The 17,037-nt window shown below is 43.7% G+C and overlaps 1 protein-coding gene across 1 annotated transcript in view; it reads left to right on the top strand.

Annotated features, from left to right (window-relative positions):
• The first annotated feature begins 15,516 nt into the window (after positions 1-15,516).
• Positions 15,517-17,037, top strand: part of CLRN1 (clarin 1) — a 35,630-nt gene continuing 34,109 nt past the window's right edge. Inside the window, exon 1 of the mRNA XM_046652703.1 lies at positions 15,517-15,769. Within this exon, the coding sequence (XP_046508659.1) occupies positions 15,517-15,769 (253 nt within the window). The remainder of the gene's footprint in view (positions 15,770-17,037) is intronic.

The following is a 17,037-nucleotide window of genomic DNA, read 5'->3' as shown; positions in this document are numbered from 1 at the left end:
CCCTCCTCTTTTTGTTGAGGAAAACTGCTACTAAGCTAACATCTGTGCCCATCTTCTTCTACTATATGTGGGCCATCTGCCACAGCGTGGCTTGACAAGCAGTGTGTAGGTCCGTGCCTGGGATCCAAACTGGTGAACCCCAGGCCACCAAAGCAGAACATGTGAAATTTTAACAGCTATGCCACTGGGCCAGCCCCTAGGAGTTCATTATATAGTCTGGATACTAATCCTTATCAGATACATGATTTGCAAATATTTTCTCCCATTTCATAGGTTGCTTTTCCACTCTGTTGATTGTGCCCTTTGATGCACAGAAATCTTAAGTTTGCTGTATTTCCATTTGTCTATTTTTGTTTTTGTTGCCTGTGCTTTTGATGTCATATCCAAGAAATCATTGCCCATCCAATGTCACGAAGGGCTTCCCCTATGTTCTCCTTCGAGGTGTTTTATAGCTTCAGTTCTTACCTTTAGGTCTTTAACCCATTTTCAGTTGATTTTTGTATATCGTGTAAGATAAGGGTCCAGCTTCGTTTTTTCCATATGGATATCCAATTTTCCCAGTACCATTTGTTGAAGAGACTTTTCTTTCTCCACTGAGCGGTCTTGGTACCCTTGTCACAGATCATTTGACCATAAAAGCAAGCGTTACTTCTGACCTCTCTGCTCTGTTCTGCTGCTCTACGTGTCTGCCTTCCTGCCAGTTTCACACTGTTTGGATTACTGTAGCTTTGTAATATGTTTTGAGATCAGGAAATGTGAGTCCTCCAACTTTGTTCTTCTTTTTCAAAATTGTCATGGCTATACAAGGTCCCTCGAGATTCCGTATAAATTTTGGCATGAATTTTTCTATTTCTGAAAAAAAAATGCCATTGGGATTTTGATGGGAATTACATCAAATCTGTAGATCATCTTGAGTAGTATGGACATCTTAATAATATCAAGTCTTCCAGTCCATGAACATGGGATGTCTTTTCATTTCTTTCTTTTTTATTTTTTTGAGGAAGATTAGCCCTGAGCTAACTACTGCCAATCCTCCTCTTTTTGCTGAGGAAGACTGGCCCTGAGCTAACATCCATGCCCATCTTCCTCTGCTTTATATGTGGGATGCCTACCACAGCATGGCTTGGCAAGCTGTGCCATGTCCGCACCCGGGATCTGAACCAGTGAACCCTGCGCCGCCGAAGTGGAACATGCGAACTTAACCACTGTGCCACCGGGCTGGGCCCTGTCTTTCCATTTCTTTGTGGGCCATCAGAGCTTTCATTTCCCTGGCCAGAGTAATTTCTTCAGAGATGGGCACATTGCCCCTTCAGAGCCAATGAGACACAAGGAGAACTTTCTTGAGATTTCTGAAGCAAAAGTGAGCTCTATTCCCGTGTATCCGAGGTTATGCAGACTGAAGCTATTGTCACCATCAAGCCCTGAAGCCTGAAACGGATGTCAAAACAGTAACGGCTAACACAAGTGTTGGAGGGATGCTGAGCCCCAGTGATTTCCTTTGAGCCCGAAGCCATCACTACTCCTGATCTTTCCAGTTATACGAGCCCAAACAATTCCCTCTATGCCTAAGCCAGTTTTTGGCTGGCATTTCTGTCACTTCCAACCAAGATCCTCTCAGATTTAGAAAACAAGACAGCTGGTCAAAGAGTGGGTGGCCAGGCGGCCGGAACCCAGACCAGCAGTCCTGGGCATGAGTTTTCAGCAACCAGAACAGTGCTGCCCTTAAGCAGAAGCTACTCCCTGGTTGAGGGCAGTCTGCAATTCAAAAAGCTGGCCCAGCTTGCCAGCCTTGCAGGAATGGCTGTGGCCCCCAAACCCATCATGTCTGACAAATCCCTGCAGGTTACTCCCTGCTTCCTCCCTCTCCGTCCCTTAGATCCCGGCACCAATTCTCTTCCTCCCATCAACACTGTTCTCAGGGAAAGATTCAGTCAACTCATTCACTCTAAGGCTCCATGACTCCTACGTTCCTACTTGTTAGAATAGCTATGTTTCAAAAGGGGACCAAGTATGCCAAGAAAGAAAAAAATTGCTAGTGATGGAACTTTTTAGGCACTTGAGAATAGTACCAGAAATGACATTTTAAACTGCCTTGGTTCACTGTACTGTTTTGTGAAGCCAAACTCACTGCAGACAAATGAGTTGGTCTATGCCTATATAGCTGTGTATTGATGACGTCACACAGAGACACAGCACTTATTAATCACTATAGAATACAGAGATCCACAGTTAGCTTCATAGCTGACTCTCCTCCTATGCAGAAAGTGTAAAATGCCCTCAGAAACATCAAGGGAACATCATCACCATCACCAATATTTGTTGAACACTTGTCATGTGTTCTGTATGCTAGGCATTGTTCTAAGAATCTTCCATATGTTATCTGGTCTAATTCCCACTGACAGTCTGTGAGGAGAGCACATCATGAACCTCATATTGCAGCTGAGGAAATTGAGGTACAGAGAAGTAAGGCAACTTGTTCAAAGCGGCACAGCTACTAAGCTGAAGAAAACTATGGAGCCAAAACCTAGGAGGAGGCACCAGGTGGAACTGGCCTCCAGGGCTCCTGCTAGGACCCCAGAAATCACAGCCTGGTGTCTAATGAAATCAGGAACTGAAAAGTAACTATTTTAGTATCGCCAAAATTGGGAGTGTCCCATGTGCTGTTAAAATGAGAGAAACATGAGATCCAGCCAGAATATCAGAAATGAAACTAGACCACACATCTGGTACTTCCCAGCCTGTGCTCTCTGCGTTCATTCATTCTCTCACTTACTCATTTATTCAGCATAAACACTCTATAGAAAATGTTCTTTGTAGCACGTGGAAAATGTTGGGGATACCAAAATTAAAAATATAAACATAAAAGGAAAATAAATAAATTAGCTCTTTGCTCTCAAGGAAACAATTGTTTTGGGGAAAAGGTGTTAAATTATTACCACAAGGTGTGATAACCACTGATCAGCCATTCAGAGAGGGAGGAGCCACTTGGCCAGGGGAGGACCAGGAAGAGAAACAGCAGGAGCCTTCAAAGAAGCCACAGTGAGGGGGCGGGGAGGGGGGTGGTCAGGGAGAGAGGAGACGGCCAGCTGTGAGGCCTGGTGAGGTGTCCGGGGAACTGCAGGGCCCGGTTGCAGGAGGTGAGGCCAGGAGATGCGCAGACAGTGCCAGGAGGAGTTCCCATGCCAGGCTGAGGAGTAATTCTTTTTTGGGGTCATAGGTGTTCTTGGTCAGATTTGCAATTGGAAATAAATCAAAATTTTAAAAGTCTGGGTAGATGTGCCTGGCAGGGGATTTTAGGCATCGACGTGGTCTGGTCAGACTTACTCCTGGGATAGGGGAGGTGGGGGTGCCTCTGAGGAGCTAAGAAAATGGGTGGGTTGCAGGAAGTTGGGTTCAGAGGCCATTGCATTAGTCAGATGAGAGCACATGAGCACCTGCTTTAGGCAGGGCTGCAGAGAAGGCGAGCAGGGGTGCATCTGAGAGCTGCTTAGGAAATAAACTCACCAGCCTGGGTCACAGGTTGGGTATGGGGCATGAAAGGGAAGGAAGAGGTGAGCCTGCCTCCTTGGTTTCTGAGCTGAGAGATGGAGCGGATGGCAAAGCCTCTGCTTCTTGTCTGCAACGTGTGCAGATTGTAAACAATTCAGTAATGCAGAAGTAGAAGAACTAACAAGAGAAAGCTCCCTTCTCCCCTTCCTCCTCCAGTCCCAAGGCCATTCCCCAAGGCAAAGCCCCTGTTAATGTTTTACTGTTTTGGTGGGTCCCTTCAGATGTTTTTCTATGCCCGTGCTGCACTCAGTGAATTTGTGTGTGTGTGTGTGTGTGTGTGTGTGAGGAAGATTGGCCCTGAGTTAACATCTCTGACAATCTTCCTCTATTTTTCTGTGTGTGGGATGCCACCACAGCATGGCTTGATGAACGGTGTGCACACCTGCATCTGGGATCTGAACCCGTGAACCCTGGGCCGCCGAAGCAGAGCATGCAAACCCGACCACTACCTACTGGGCCAGCCCCTCAGTGAATGTTTCAAACACAAAGAGCACTTCTGCTACAAAGACATCTTGTCAAATTGTTGAAGTTTCTAGAGAGAATGTTTGCAGTCAAGCACGTGCGTCAGCGTTGGGCACAGTTTCAGGAAAGGGGGACGGTATCAGCAACGACAGTTCTTCCAGGAACCACATCTTATTTTGGGCTCTGTCACAGAGCCACCCTTTTACAGTACAGTCTCCCACAGGAGCCAAAAACGGCTGCACAGTGCCCAAGGGCAGTGCACTAGGAATGAAATTGATAAACCATCTTTATTAACAATTCTCCTATAATACAGGTACGCTCCTCTCCAAAGTTAAATATAAAATACACTCTCTTTGGTATTCATGCCCTGGAAATGCCACAGGATTGTTCGTATGTACATCAGCTTTCAATTGGAGAATTAGCTATGGAAATTCTTCCTTCTCCTGCCACCTGGATAATATTACTTCCACAAATTAAAAATGAGGCAAATGTCATAAGAATGTGAAGAGATAACTTTTATGGCATGTGCAACTGCAGTTGAATGGGGTCACACACACACACTATATACATATATACACACACATCGTATTTATACACAACTTATATACATATATAAATCACTCAAATTTTCAGAGGAAAAACCAAGTCGACGTTTTTTATGGAGCTAAAATACATCCTATTGCACACACTAAATTGTGAATATTCCTGTAGGGAATTCACTGGATGGGCTGCTATCAAAGATTAAATGTAATAAACAGCCCCATTTAAGAACTCTAAGTATTTCTAAAGCTATGTTTCAGAGAGAATCTGTATCAAAAGATATATTAGAATGGTAACTAAGCAGACATTGTGCAAGAAAACGTTTGTCTAAATTTGTTAAAAATTTGTCAGGTTTAATATTTTTAACTTGATGCAAAAATAGAAACTAGTATGTAGCAAGTGTTAATTTTTGGTCCATTGGTTTTCTTAAAATGTGCTTAATATTTTAACTGTTTCCAGTGAAGCATTTCCCCAGTTCAGAAAGTAATAATAATATGAATAATAATTATTATAGTAAAGAATAGCTAACCTTTATTGAGCATTTATTATTTGTCAGGCACTATTTTAAGGTGTTTAGATTATTATTTCATTTGATCCCCAGAATCCACTACAATCCCCCATTTCAAACACCTGGCCACTCCTGACTTCTAGTGTTGGGTAGTACAGATTCAAGGACTGCTTAACCACGCTGCTACTTGGGAGTGACAAAACATTCAATGGTTTCAAAAACATCTGTGCGAAGAAGCCCTGTCCACATCAGATACTTAGAGCCGCTTCATGGCTGAGAGGAAATTGCCCAGGTTGGTTACAGCATGAAGTGGAGCTTAAGCTCTTGGCTCCACACCTGGCCTACAGAGTGTCCACAACCAGAAACATCATCCTTTGGCATGTCGGACTAGTGGTTGTCAGGACAGGGTGTCTCATGTGGATGCAGAGGAGAGCTGCTTCCAGATGTCGAATTAAGGAGAGCGTGTGTACGTCCCAGGAAGTGGCAGTGGGTGGCTGTGCACATGTGCGTGGACAAGGGCACGTGCGTCATCAGAGATCCCACTCCAATCAGAGCCACAGAAAGTTGAATTTGTTGCTGTCAAAACAATCAGACAGACCAAACAATCAAAACAATCGTATATATGTTCCCATTAGATTGCTCAGACATTTTGTTAAGTGAAGAAAGCCACATGCAGAAGAGTTTGCATGGTAGGTTATCATTTGTTTAGAAAGCAGTTGGTGGAGGGAAGATGTATTTACATGAATGCCAAGATGATCGGAGAACATAGAAAATTTCACAAGAAATTCCCCTGGAGGTGAAAGCCTGTTTGCTGATGCTCAGGGATAGGAGAAGACTTGGTTTTCATGGTTTACCCTTCTATCATTTCTTAATTTTGTAAATCATGTGTGTACATTACTGTTTCACACAGATAGATGATGGATGGATGGATGGATGGATGGATGGATGGATGGATAGATACTGATAGTCAGCAGGGTTTCTTACATTTGCCCCCTTCATATCCACTGTCCACTCTCCTCCATCCTGCCCTGTGTGAAATAGGAAAAAGAGAAAGCCGAAGAGGAAAGTCGCTTGCCCATGGGCGAGTTAGCATCAGGACCTCCATAGGCCACCCCAGAGGCCACCCAACTCTTTCCAACACATTGAACGTTTACAGTAGAACAAATTTTGAAAGAAGTATTTCTTGAGTTATAACTCTTTTGGAAGCAATGATCCCTGTATGTAATAGTATATAACTCTGTTAAACAAAATATTGAATTGACTGCAATTTCCTATTTTTCTATGCTAAGAAAGAGGTTAATTCATGTTTAACTCCTTGCATGAGAAAATATCTGGAGAGCTGTATGCTGAGTGGTGACATTCCAAGATAGTTTAATTGTTTTCCTTTTTTTAAAGGTATACATCACATATAGTAGAATGCTCCTTTTTTTAGGCATACAGTTCTAGAAAATTTGATGAATGCTTTCAGGCATGTAGTCTCACCACGATCATCACCCCACAAAGTTCCCTCCTGCTCCTTAACGGTCAATACAATTCCCCCACCTCCAGCCCCTGACAATCATTAATATAAATTTTGTCCTGACATCTTTTGTCCTGACAGATGTCATATAAATGAAATCATACAATTGAGTCTGACTTCTTTCCTTGGCAAAACCATTTGAGATTCACGTGCTTTGGTGCATGTATCGGTTGGTTGTTCCTTTTTACTCCTGAGTGGTATCTCATCTGGTAGGTGTAACTCAGTTTGTTTATTCACAGTTTGTGGACATTTGGATTGTTTGCATTTTGGGGCCATTATGAATTAAACCGCTATAAACATTTGTGTATGGGTTTTTATGTGGCCATATGCTTTCATTTCTTCTTGGTAAAAATCTGGAGTGGGATTACTGGGTCATATTGAAGTGTATTCTTAACTTTTTAAGGAACTGCTAAGCTCTTTCCCAAAGTGGCTGTGCCATTTTGCATTCCCACCGACACTCGTAACAGTTCCACCTGCTACGCATCCTCGCCAGGAGTTAGCATCGTCAGTCTTTTTTCCCTCTTCATTTTAGTCATTTTAAGAAGTGGGTTGTGGTATCCCGTTGTGGTCTGATTTTGGCTAATCTTCTTGAGCATCTTTCCATGGTCTTATTTGCCACCCATATCTCTTCTTTGGTGAAGTGTCTGTTAAAATATTTTGTCTACCTTTTTATTGGTGTTTATTTTCTTATTGTTGAGCTTTGAGAGGTTTTAAATATATATTCTGTATATAAGTCCCTTACCTGATATGTAGTTTTTACATATTTTTTCCAAGTCTGTGGCTTACCTTTTTGTGGTTTGTTTTACAGTGCCTTTCAAAGAGCAGAAATTTTAATTTATCAATTTTTTTTAATTTTATGATTCATACTCTTTTTGTCTAAAAACTCGTAACCTAAACCAAGGTCACAAAGATGTTCTCCTACGTTTTCTTCCAGAAGTTTTATATTTTAGGCTTTACATTTAGATCTATAATACATTTCTAATTAATTTTTGAATAGGGTACGCTTTTCCTTTTTAAATATCTTTCTTAAAGTAATCTTTCTCATAGTGACTAGACATTTCTCATGTCACTAACACGAAGAAGTCACCGGCTAGCCCAGCTTTCTTTCCAGCAGAAGTGGAGGCAGGGAGCGGAGCTCGGTTCTCCTTCAGAAGGATCCCAGGTCCATTCAGTTTGCACCTATTCTCGGCAGAGCCCCTGGTTCCACCCGCGGGCACTTTACATCCTTGACAGACAGTGCCATGTCTGGTCTGCCTTGCTGGTAGTTTTCAGCACGTGATAAGTCAAAGAGTTGACTCCCAGCATGGCAGCTCCACAGGCTGTTCCCACCCAGCCTGGGGTTCCCGGCGCTCACCACCCTTCCCCACCTGTGTCTGCCCATCTCGGAAAGAGACTGTAAAAAGAAGGCACTCACAGCTCTCTAGGTTGCTTCCGGCACAATCTGCCTTTGTTATTTTTCAAATAAGGACTATGCACAGAGAATATATGCAGAGAAGTCAGAAAATTAATAAAGATCTTGTATTCATTTCAATCTGAATCTCCTGGAAAGGGACTCCCATCCTGTTACAAGAGCTTAATAAACTGTCTTGGCCGCAAGATGAAAGTGTTTCGTTCTCACACTTCACTGCTCTGGTGACCAGCCTGTGCTTTACCATCCAAGGGGACAGCACTGTTTTTGTAAGGTGCATAAATATGCACTTTGTTCAGGATCTTCTCACGGGTGGACAAAATATTTATTTTTGCCAATTAAACTGCGGGAGAGAGAGGGAGAGAATAGTTATAGTACAAGGAAAGATTCTTGAAGGATGAGTTCACGTGTGATCTATCCTGAAGGGCAGAAAGAGGCTGGCCGCTCTGAGTAGCGCAGGCCCTGCAGCTTACAGATTTGCCGAAGGACACTGTAGTCTGGGAAAGTGAAGAAGAGGAAGGGACCTGCGTTCAGGAGAAGGCTGTTGGGAGACTGAGCTGGAGTGAGGGGCCCACAGTGGAAGTCAAGCCCCAGATCCTCGTGCCTAATTGTGCTGTCATCCAGCCCTTCTCATGGCCAGCTAATGAGGCCACCACTGGACAGCAGCCAGCCAGCACCCACAGTAGGGTTGCCTGTCTGTGCCCCAGGACTCTTGTCAGCCCTCCCACCCCTATCTGTTCATCTCCATGATGTCAATCCTGGGAAGTTCAACAGCCCAGGACTCTTGTGGTCCCTCCAGAACTGGACGGCGGGGCCCAGGACACTGTGGGGGTAGTGACAGCATGGAAGGGAAGTGCTGGGCCCTGAGGAAGGAGGGACCAGGCAAGGGCAGGCGGATTGAAGGCGTCCGCTGATCCAGGGCAGTGTTGGGCACAGAGGCCCTGCGACAGGGGACGGCGGCACTGACACCCATGTGCTCGCGCACCACTCATGGGGGCCAAGGCAGCTACCACACATCCTTCACTCAGGCACCGTGCCAAGAACCAGGCGGTGGGAAGAGCCAAAATCAGTGCTTCCCAGGAGTTTTCTTCGGAAAGCAAACAAACAGGTAAAAGCCTAGGAAAACTTTGGGAGCACAGACCTCCATTTGACTCCCGGGAGGGAGAAGGGTGACACAGGAAGAAAAATCAAGCAATCATTTTGGGCAGTCTAGGGCAATTCGAGGCCTTCATTGGGGGGAAAGGACTCTGCTTTCTTCCCTCTTTCTGCAGACTAGCCTTCAGTGCTTTAACTTGTGTCTCTCAACGCACTTCTAAATTTTCAGGAGCTAGAATCTGATTGCTCCAGGGGACAGCCTGGTGGCACCGCTTGGCAAGCCATGCTGTGGTAGGCATCCCACATATAAAGTAGAGGAAGATGGGCACGGATGTTAGCTCAGGGTGGGTCACATAGTGCACGTGTGGCTGCCACAGGGCTTATATCTGTGCTACTGATGGAATTTCTCAAAGGCAGGGCTGAGGGCTGGGCAGACACCCAAAGGTGCATGTCATAGTGTGATCACACTTGCAATCGTCATTTCACACCACTGACTCCTGCCAAGCTCATTGTCTAGCTAATTGTCTTCTCACGACAAGGCCTGTCAACCCAGGTTTCCCCAGGCAATCACATTTCTTGCTGCTTTGGTCCCGTCCTTAGAAAGTGTTCAGATCATCTTGCATCTCCATTGGTCATCAACTGCTTTCAGCTGTCTCTGCCGACAATCAGTACTCAAATAAATGTTTGATATGAAGGTAAAATTTTGGATGAGGTACAGTCCGTGTTTTTACGCAGGTCACTGATAAAAACGTATGGATGAGTTAGTCTAAAGATCTCTCTAGCTAGCACAGCTCCGTAAGTCAATACTCCTTGTTTCTGGAGATTTGACAAGATAAACATCCACCTAATCGTACTATTTTCCAGTTCTTCACCATGAGAACATTTTAGGAGACTTTGCGATCTGTCTGACCAAAATTAAGTTATCCTGCTACCTGGAACATCTCAACAGAGGAGGGTGGGAAATCTAACACTTGCTCCCAGAAGTCTGAAAAGGAATGAACTGATCTGTGGAGAGCACTCAGCCTAGAGCTGGGACAGGGGGAACCCCCATCCGTATTATATCTTTGTTAATGTTGCTACTATAGTTTCATGCAAATCCTCAAGGGAGTTGTCAGTATTTTAAGCGTCACACACCCACACAAAGGAAAACAGTTATACAATAGCAATGGTTGGTAACAACAGAATCAAAGTACCGTCTCAACACATCTGCCCCAGGTTACGTCAACGAGGAAAATGCAGATCGACTTGCCTGGAGTACCAGGAATCTGGTCCGTGCCTTCTTGGGAAAGGAGGTGCCTCAGACTCTGCTGTCCTTCTTCCTTCTTCAGATTAAGTGACTTCCCTCCCTCCTGTAAATAGTTCAGGCGTTCTGCCGGGTGGAGGTTTAAGTATCAACATAGCTTTGGTGTGAGATACGAACAAGAAACCCAGAAAAATCGGAGGGAGTCACGTATTTTATTTGACACGGGCAGCAACTTTCCTCCACTTCTGCTGGCTCTGCGGCAGCTCTCACCCTAAACGTCCCCACAGCCACCATCAGCCCTGAGGCCGCCTGCCCTGGGCTTGCCTCCCACCATGGGTTCATCTGTTTTCCCAGAGAATTTTGCTTTCTTTTTCTTCCCTCCCTCAACCCTTTCAATCCTCTAGTTCAAGCAATTAGCTCTACAAATATTAGCTGCAATCAAGGTCTAGCACAGGCGGCAATTTTCCCCTAATAAATCAATCACTTCTCCCCGCGGAGTGTTTTTTTCCTTTCCGTCATTAGACATTACAATGCTACTTGAGGATCACCAGCAACTTGAATTAGTCAAGAAACGTCAATCAAGTTTGCCTGATTTTGCTTTAAAGATGAGAAAAATGGGGTAGATTCACAAAGGCCTCTTGTCTCAGAATAGGAAGCTTGACAAACCCTTGTTGAATCTCTCTTAGAGAGGCCTTGGAGTATAATGACCCATTTGGAAGAAAATCGAAATCAGTATTACCAGTGACAAAGCAGACAAAACCCAGAAACTCTCGTTATATAATCTAAATATTAATAACTGGAATGATCAGCCATCTCGTTCTCTTGGTCGTGCAATATTCCATAAAGTTAACAGGTTAGTGCAGCAAAGAAAAAAAGAAATAATCTAGCAAATGGACAAATTTTGATTCTGTAACTTCCAAAAAGTTTTTTTTTACTTAGAAGGGAATTAAAGGATCATCTGGTGCATGCATATCAAACTGTGCATCTCAGAGCCGACTTTAGGGTTGGGAGTGGGGGGGCTCTGAGGGAACAAGGAGCAAGAGGTCCCCGGGGGCAGAGCTCCTTGACCCCCCACCTCCAGTATAGAAGCTCCATTTTTATCTCTTATTCCATCCAAGAGTTCAGCTGAGGAAATGATTTTTCTGGTTAAAAATAACTTGAGAATTGCCAATGTAGCAGAGACCACTCTTTTCATAAATGAGCACAAAGAATGCCAGAGAAATGAAGGAATTCTTAGTTTAGTGGTGAACCTGGAGCCACACCCTGGATCACATCTTTCTACCCAGTTCTCTTTCCACACTCTTCTATGCTGTCTCTCACTTGTAGGGAGAAAATCAGGTGGGAATTGCCAGGCCTTTGAATTCAGGCCCTTTTCCCTTTTCCTTTTGTTTTTGAATGACCGTATGAAGCCAAATTAGTGTGAGAAGAGGCATAAATGTTGGAATTGCAATTGTCCTCCATCTTCTGGATATTTCTAGTCACAGTGAAGAATTCTATCGTTGCCCAGCACCTGACAGAGTCATGAGGGTGGAAAGGCCTCGTTCCACTTTCTCTGTCACCAAATGTGTTGCTATTAAGATTGAGAGAAGTAGAGATTTCAGTTGGGTACTTGGTGAAAACTTGCTGACATTAATGACTCAAATTCTCAGAGAGAATGCAAGGAAAATGGTGTCATCACTGTCATTCAAGACATTTAAGATGAAATTTCAAAAGAAGGCTGTCAGGCATAATGCCTGCCAGGTTCTATTATCTCATCCTCAGAGGGTGGATCACACACGCTCCTATGCAGCGTGGGTGGGTGGTGTTGAAGTTGGAATGGAAGCTGCACAGAGAGGAGGTGAGGTGGGCGTCGGACCCAAGGCGGGCTGCTTCACAACCAGAAGACATCGCCGTTGACATTCACATGGTGACGTGGGGTAAATGTATGATCCAGGGCCTCACCTTTAGTCTTGGAGATGCTGAAACCTGATCCCATCAGGACATTTGAAGGCGACCATGATCTCGGTGCTGAACAAAATTCTGGAAGTTTGAGCTATCAGTGGCAGTGCCAATTTCTTAACTTACAATGAGAGTATTCCTCTCTGGTGCCTGGATGTTCGTGTCTGCATGCTTTCTGGCACCAAGATACCTGCAAACCATAGTTCGTAATCAGAAGGCAGCTGTGTGATAAATCTGAAGAAGGAAGAAGGACAGCAGAGTCTGAGCCCGGGATCTCAACCTGGGTGGCAGATTGCCATCCCTTGGGGTGCTCTGACACTGAGGCCACACTCTGAACTCAAATAAGCCTGAATCTCAAGTAACAGGATCCAGACGTCAGTATTTTAAAAATCTCTTCAAGTGATTCCAGTGAGCAGCCGAGGCTGAGGACCACTGGGTTAGAGCAAAGAGGCCGCCCATCTGGCTGCCACGAGCCCTGAGTCCTTATCCTTTCCGCACAGGGATCCACACTCCTGCCTGATACAGGTCACTGGGTTGGTTGGTTGTTTAAACTGGGAACACATATAGGTTTGACAATTTTTTAATTTGCCAAGTAAGCACGTTAAAAATTAACTACCATTATTTCATTAAAGAAAGGAAATCTTAACAACAAAAATTAAGAAGGACATAATTTCAGGATGAAAGATGAGCTCCCTATATTGTATTTATTCTTCTCACGTTCCTACAGATCAGGGAAAACTTCCCCGTAGAGTGGTGCAAACTAGAGGACGGGTGCGACGTAATTGCCCTCTGCATCCACGGTCACGGCTCTTCCTCCTGGACAGCTTCAGATACATTTGGCTGGATTTTAGCTCATTAAACCACCGTCCTGTACTGACCACCCCTCTTACCAGATCCTTTCTGTACAGGGATTAATAGTATTGATTATGTTGTAGATAATTTCTGCTCCCAGGGTTGGAAATGTTCTGTCTCTTCCAATTACAGAATATGTTGATTTAATGAGCTTAGCTCTTCTCAGACATCTTAAACTGAGGTTTCTTGAATGGGTTTGGCACACGTACCCCCAGATAACTGCTTTGGGGGCCACTGGTGCTCCCTTGGTCTGCTCGTGGATGATAAAGGCAATTACTCTAAATCCAACGGAGAACGCATTGGAGGCAGAGAGCCCGCGTTGAGTTGTTTACTGTGTGCGTCACAGCAGGTGAGATAAAAAGGCTGACTTAGACCGTAAACCTAATTTTGAGTACCTCTTTGGAATCTTGTGTATGCCCCGCTTCCTGAGGCCATGGTTTACGGTACCCCTCCCTCCCCTGAAGGGACATTGTCATTCTTGAACCAGTTCTGTACTAAGTTGTCTATCTTTAACAAGACAGCCTCTGGCAACTACTGAGAGAGCATCGCTGTGCCAAGAAGTCTAAGACTATACCTCAAAATTCCCCTCAAAGCTCACATAACCTAGAGACTCACTTATGCCAACAATGGTGTGAAACAAATCTTCATTTATTAATTTCTTCTAAGCTGCCATGCTTAAGGGTGGATCGAGAGAACAGAAGCTAGCATAAACACGTGCTTTTGACCAATTGGTAAAGTCCTACTTGCAATGTCTGTGCTCTCCAAGCACCCAAGGTGTGAAACTAATAATGGGCTGCTCTGCCCTTGTTAACCCAGCCCCACCCAACATGAAGAGCTTGTCATCTCTTCAAGGTCAAGGTTGGCTTAGAATAACACGCAACTGTTTATAACACGTAAACCCCAGAATTAAAAGGCCTGGGTTTGAATCCAGCTCCTCTACTCTCTTAGGCAAGTTGCCAAGCCTCAGTTTCCTTATCTGTAAAATGGGGATACCATCATCATCTTCACCACCATCATCATCTTCACCACCACAATCTTCACCACCATCATCATCTTCTTCATCATCACTTTTTATGGTAATTGTGAGAATTAAATAAGATAATTTGGGTAAAATATTCAGCAAGGTGCCTGACATGCTAAGTTCTAACTACAAGTTAAGAAATTTTGTTCTCGAAGTTAAGAATTCTTTGTAGGTCACAGCCTAGCACAATAACAAAGCATTCGATAGATGTTTTACGTAAATTTCAGTAAACTCGTAAACACACACACACACAGGCCAGTCCTGTATCTGTTTGCAGAAGGAGGAACCTCATTGGAAGTGCAGAATTAAAAAGCTGTCACTGAATCCTGAACTTTGGTTTTCAGATCTTGACAATTTCACAAACTCACTTCGCTACTTCACCTTGCTCATGACTGTGGCTCTGGTCTCCCTTACCCATTACCTCTGCTGGGCCCCTGGCTTTTCTGGGCGAATTCTTAGAGCCACCCGTCTGACCACAGTTCCTTCTCCCCACAGCAACGCCCTTGTCTTCTTCACAGATTCTGGCACTTCTTGGACCCAGAACCACACGTCCCTGCTATTGTCCTGAAGCAGCCAAATGTTGTAAAGGAAGGCATGTAGAAATCTAGATATTTGCACCTGCATCTCCATAGTCTTGTGCACCAGGAAAAATTGGAATCAAATTCTCTATTGACACATTGATTCTAAATCATAGATCTGGGAGAAAAGGAGTGAGGAGGACACCCTTGGGGTTGGTCTAGGGTGCTTTGTATCTGTGCAAAACCCAATTCAGTTCATATTTTATCCTCCTACAGTTAACACTTGTCAGAATCAATTAATACCAATAAATAGACCAGTTCTTCCTATCTCTGCCAAGATTCCTCTTCTCCCCGCATCAGAAAATGAAACACAAAAATAAAAACAGATCAATAAACGAACTTCTCAAGTTGCTGAAAATTTACCATAGGAGCCAAGCCTGTTTCTGAAAGTTTCAACTCACCCAATCAGACAACAGGCTGAGGGAGGGGTTGAGGGGCATTTATCAAGTTACGGGAAGGGCTGCATCTGTTACCTTAGACCTCTGTTACCAAGAGACACAAGAGGAGACACTCAAGGCAGTTTGAGGGTTTTATTTTACAGATTCTTAGTCCAAAGATTTCAAGTTAGAGAGAAGAAGCCGCTGAAAACAAGCGAAGCCAGTAAGCGTGGTGAAAAAGCCCCCATCCTGGCATTCTACTGACATTTAACCTGGCGGGAACCACCGTCCACGGCGAAGTTGGCCTTTCATCTGGGATCCGTCCGCTCAGCTTCAGGAATAAATGCAGTCAAAGGGGCAGTCACTTCCCGTCACTCACAAAGGTCTTGTTTTTGAACCTCACCCTCTCAAAAGCCGTTTCTCATCATGCCAAACCAACAGAAAAAAGTGATTTTTTGCATGGCCGGGGTGTTAAGCTTCGTTTGTGCCCTGGGAGTTGTGACGGCTCTGGGGACACCATTGTGGATCAAAGCCACCTTCCTCTGCAAAACAGGGGCTCTGCTCGTCAACGCCTCGGGGCAGGAGCTGGACAAGTTCATGGGCGAGATGCAGTATGGGCTTTTCCACGGAGCGGGCGTGAGGCAGTGTGGGCTAGGAGCGAGGCCCTTTCGGTTCTCATGTAAGTAACAATTGCATTTGAATTATTTAATCCTTCAGGCACCCTCTTCCAAGTGTCGTGAGGAATTATTTTTAAGAGCCTTGCACTGTCTATTGCAGGAATTTTTAAACAGGTGTGAACCATTTGAAATACCTAGGACTCTTCTGAGTAATTTCTTCTTTCTAGTTTTTTTAATTTTGTTTTTATTTTATTAATTGTTTCATCCTCGCCATTTTTATTATGACAACATATTACTATGTTGAGTTACTATGGAATTAAACTTTTTGAAAAGACAAGCAATAAAAGTTCTTCTTAAATATTAATATTTACGTAAGAAATTATGGGGTCTTTTTAAAAAGGGGGGCTTGGAGAAACAGAAGAGCTGGAAGAGAGGATCTTTGTCTTGTTCTTTAAAAAGGACCAGTGTCACGCACTCCTTCACCAGTTCTGCTGCTTTTCCTCCGTGCCCATGACCTGCTTCCCTGTCTGCCCCCCATCATCCCTGCTAGGACCTTTGCTGCTGATAAATATTCTTTGTTTTTATTTTTTTTTAACCAATTTGGAATCACTTGTCTATAGAAATTTAAAAGGATCTGCTGTGCTGACTGGGAAAGAAATAGACGCCCATTTAGGATAGAAAATTTGAACCTGATTGGCCTTCAAATCATGTAGAGAATGAATATGAGACAGATTTTTCTGTCATGATTTTTGTGAAATGGAAGTGTTATCCGGAGTATTTATAACCTGTTTATCTTAAGAAGAGAATTTTTAAAAAATTACCATGTGAATAGGCAACTCATTAAATGAAAATTAATAAGAAGTCATTTGTTATATCTCTCACAACACACATTCAGAAATTATTACTATTTCAAAAGGGCTGGTTTGGAACAATCTTATGAAGACACAGCCAGTAAATTACTGCACAAATCACTCTTCAGGAAAGAAGGTTACCAATTGAGGCATTTAAAATGAATTATTATTTTGCCTGGGTGTTTTTTTTCTCCAGCATAGGTAGAAGGCTAAATTAATTGAATTTATTATTAACATATGCAGTGTCTAATTAAATTTCAGCACTAGTCTATTTATATTTCTGCAAGATTCCTTATATCTTCTTAGCAGTCATTGGACACCAACCTTCAACTCACAGAGGTTATTAAGTGATATGAATTTTCACAGGGCTCCAGAAAATTCCCCAGAATTCGTCTTCAGCTTTCAAGAAATTATCATCCACTAGATTTGATGAAGTGGATACCGAGTCTTTTCACTGACTGGTTTTAGTTCATTAAGGT

Source organism: Equus quagga, chromosome 1 (genome assembly GCF_021613505.1).
Source record: "Equus quagga isolate Etosha38 chromosome 1, UCLA_HA_Equagga_1.0, whole genome shotgun sequence".
Taxonomy (NCBI): domain Eukaryota; kingdom Metazoa; phylum Chordata; class Mammalia; order Perissodactyla; family Equidae; genus Equus; species Equus quagga.
Note: the sequence above shows the minus strand (reverse complement) of the source record. Positions and strands in the feature narration are given on the sequence as shown.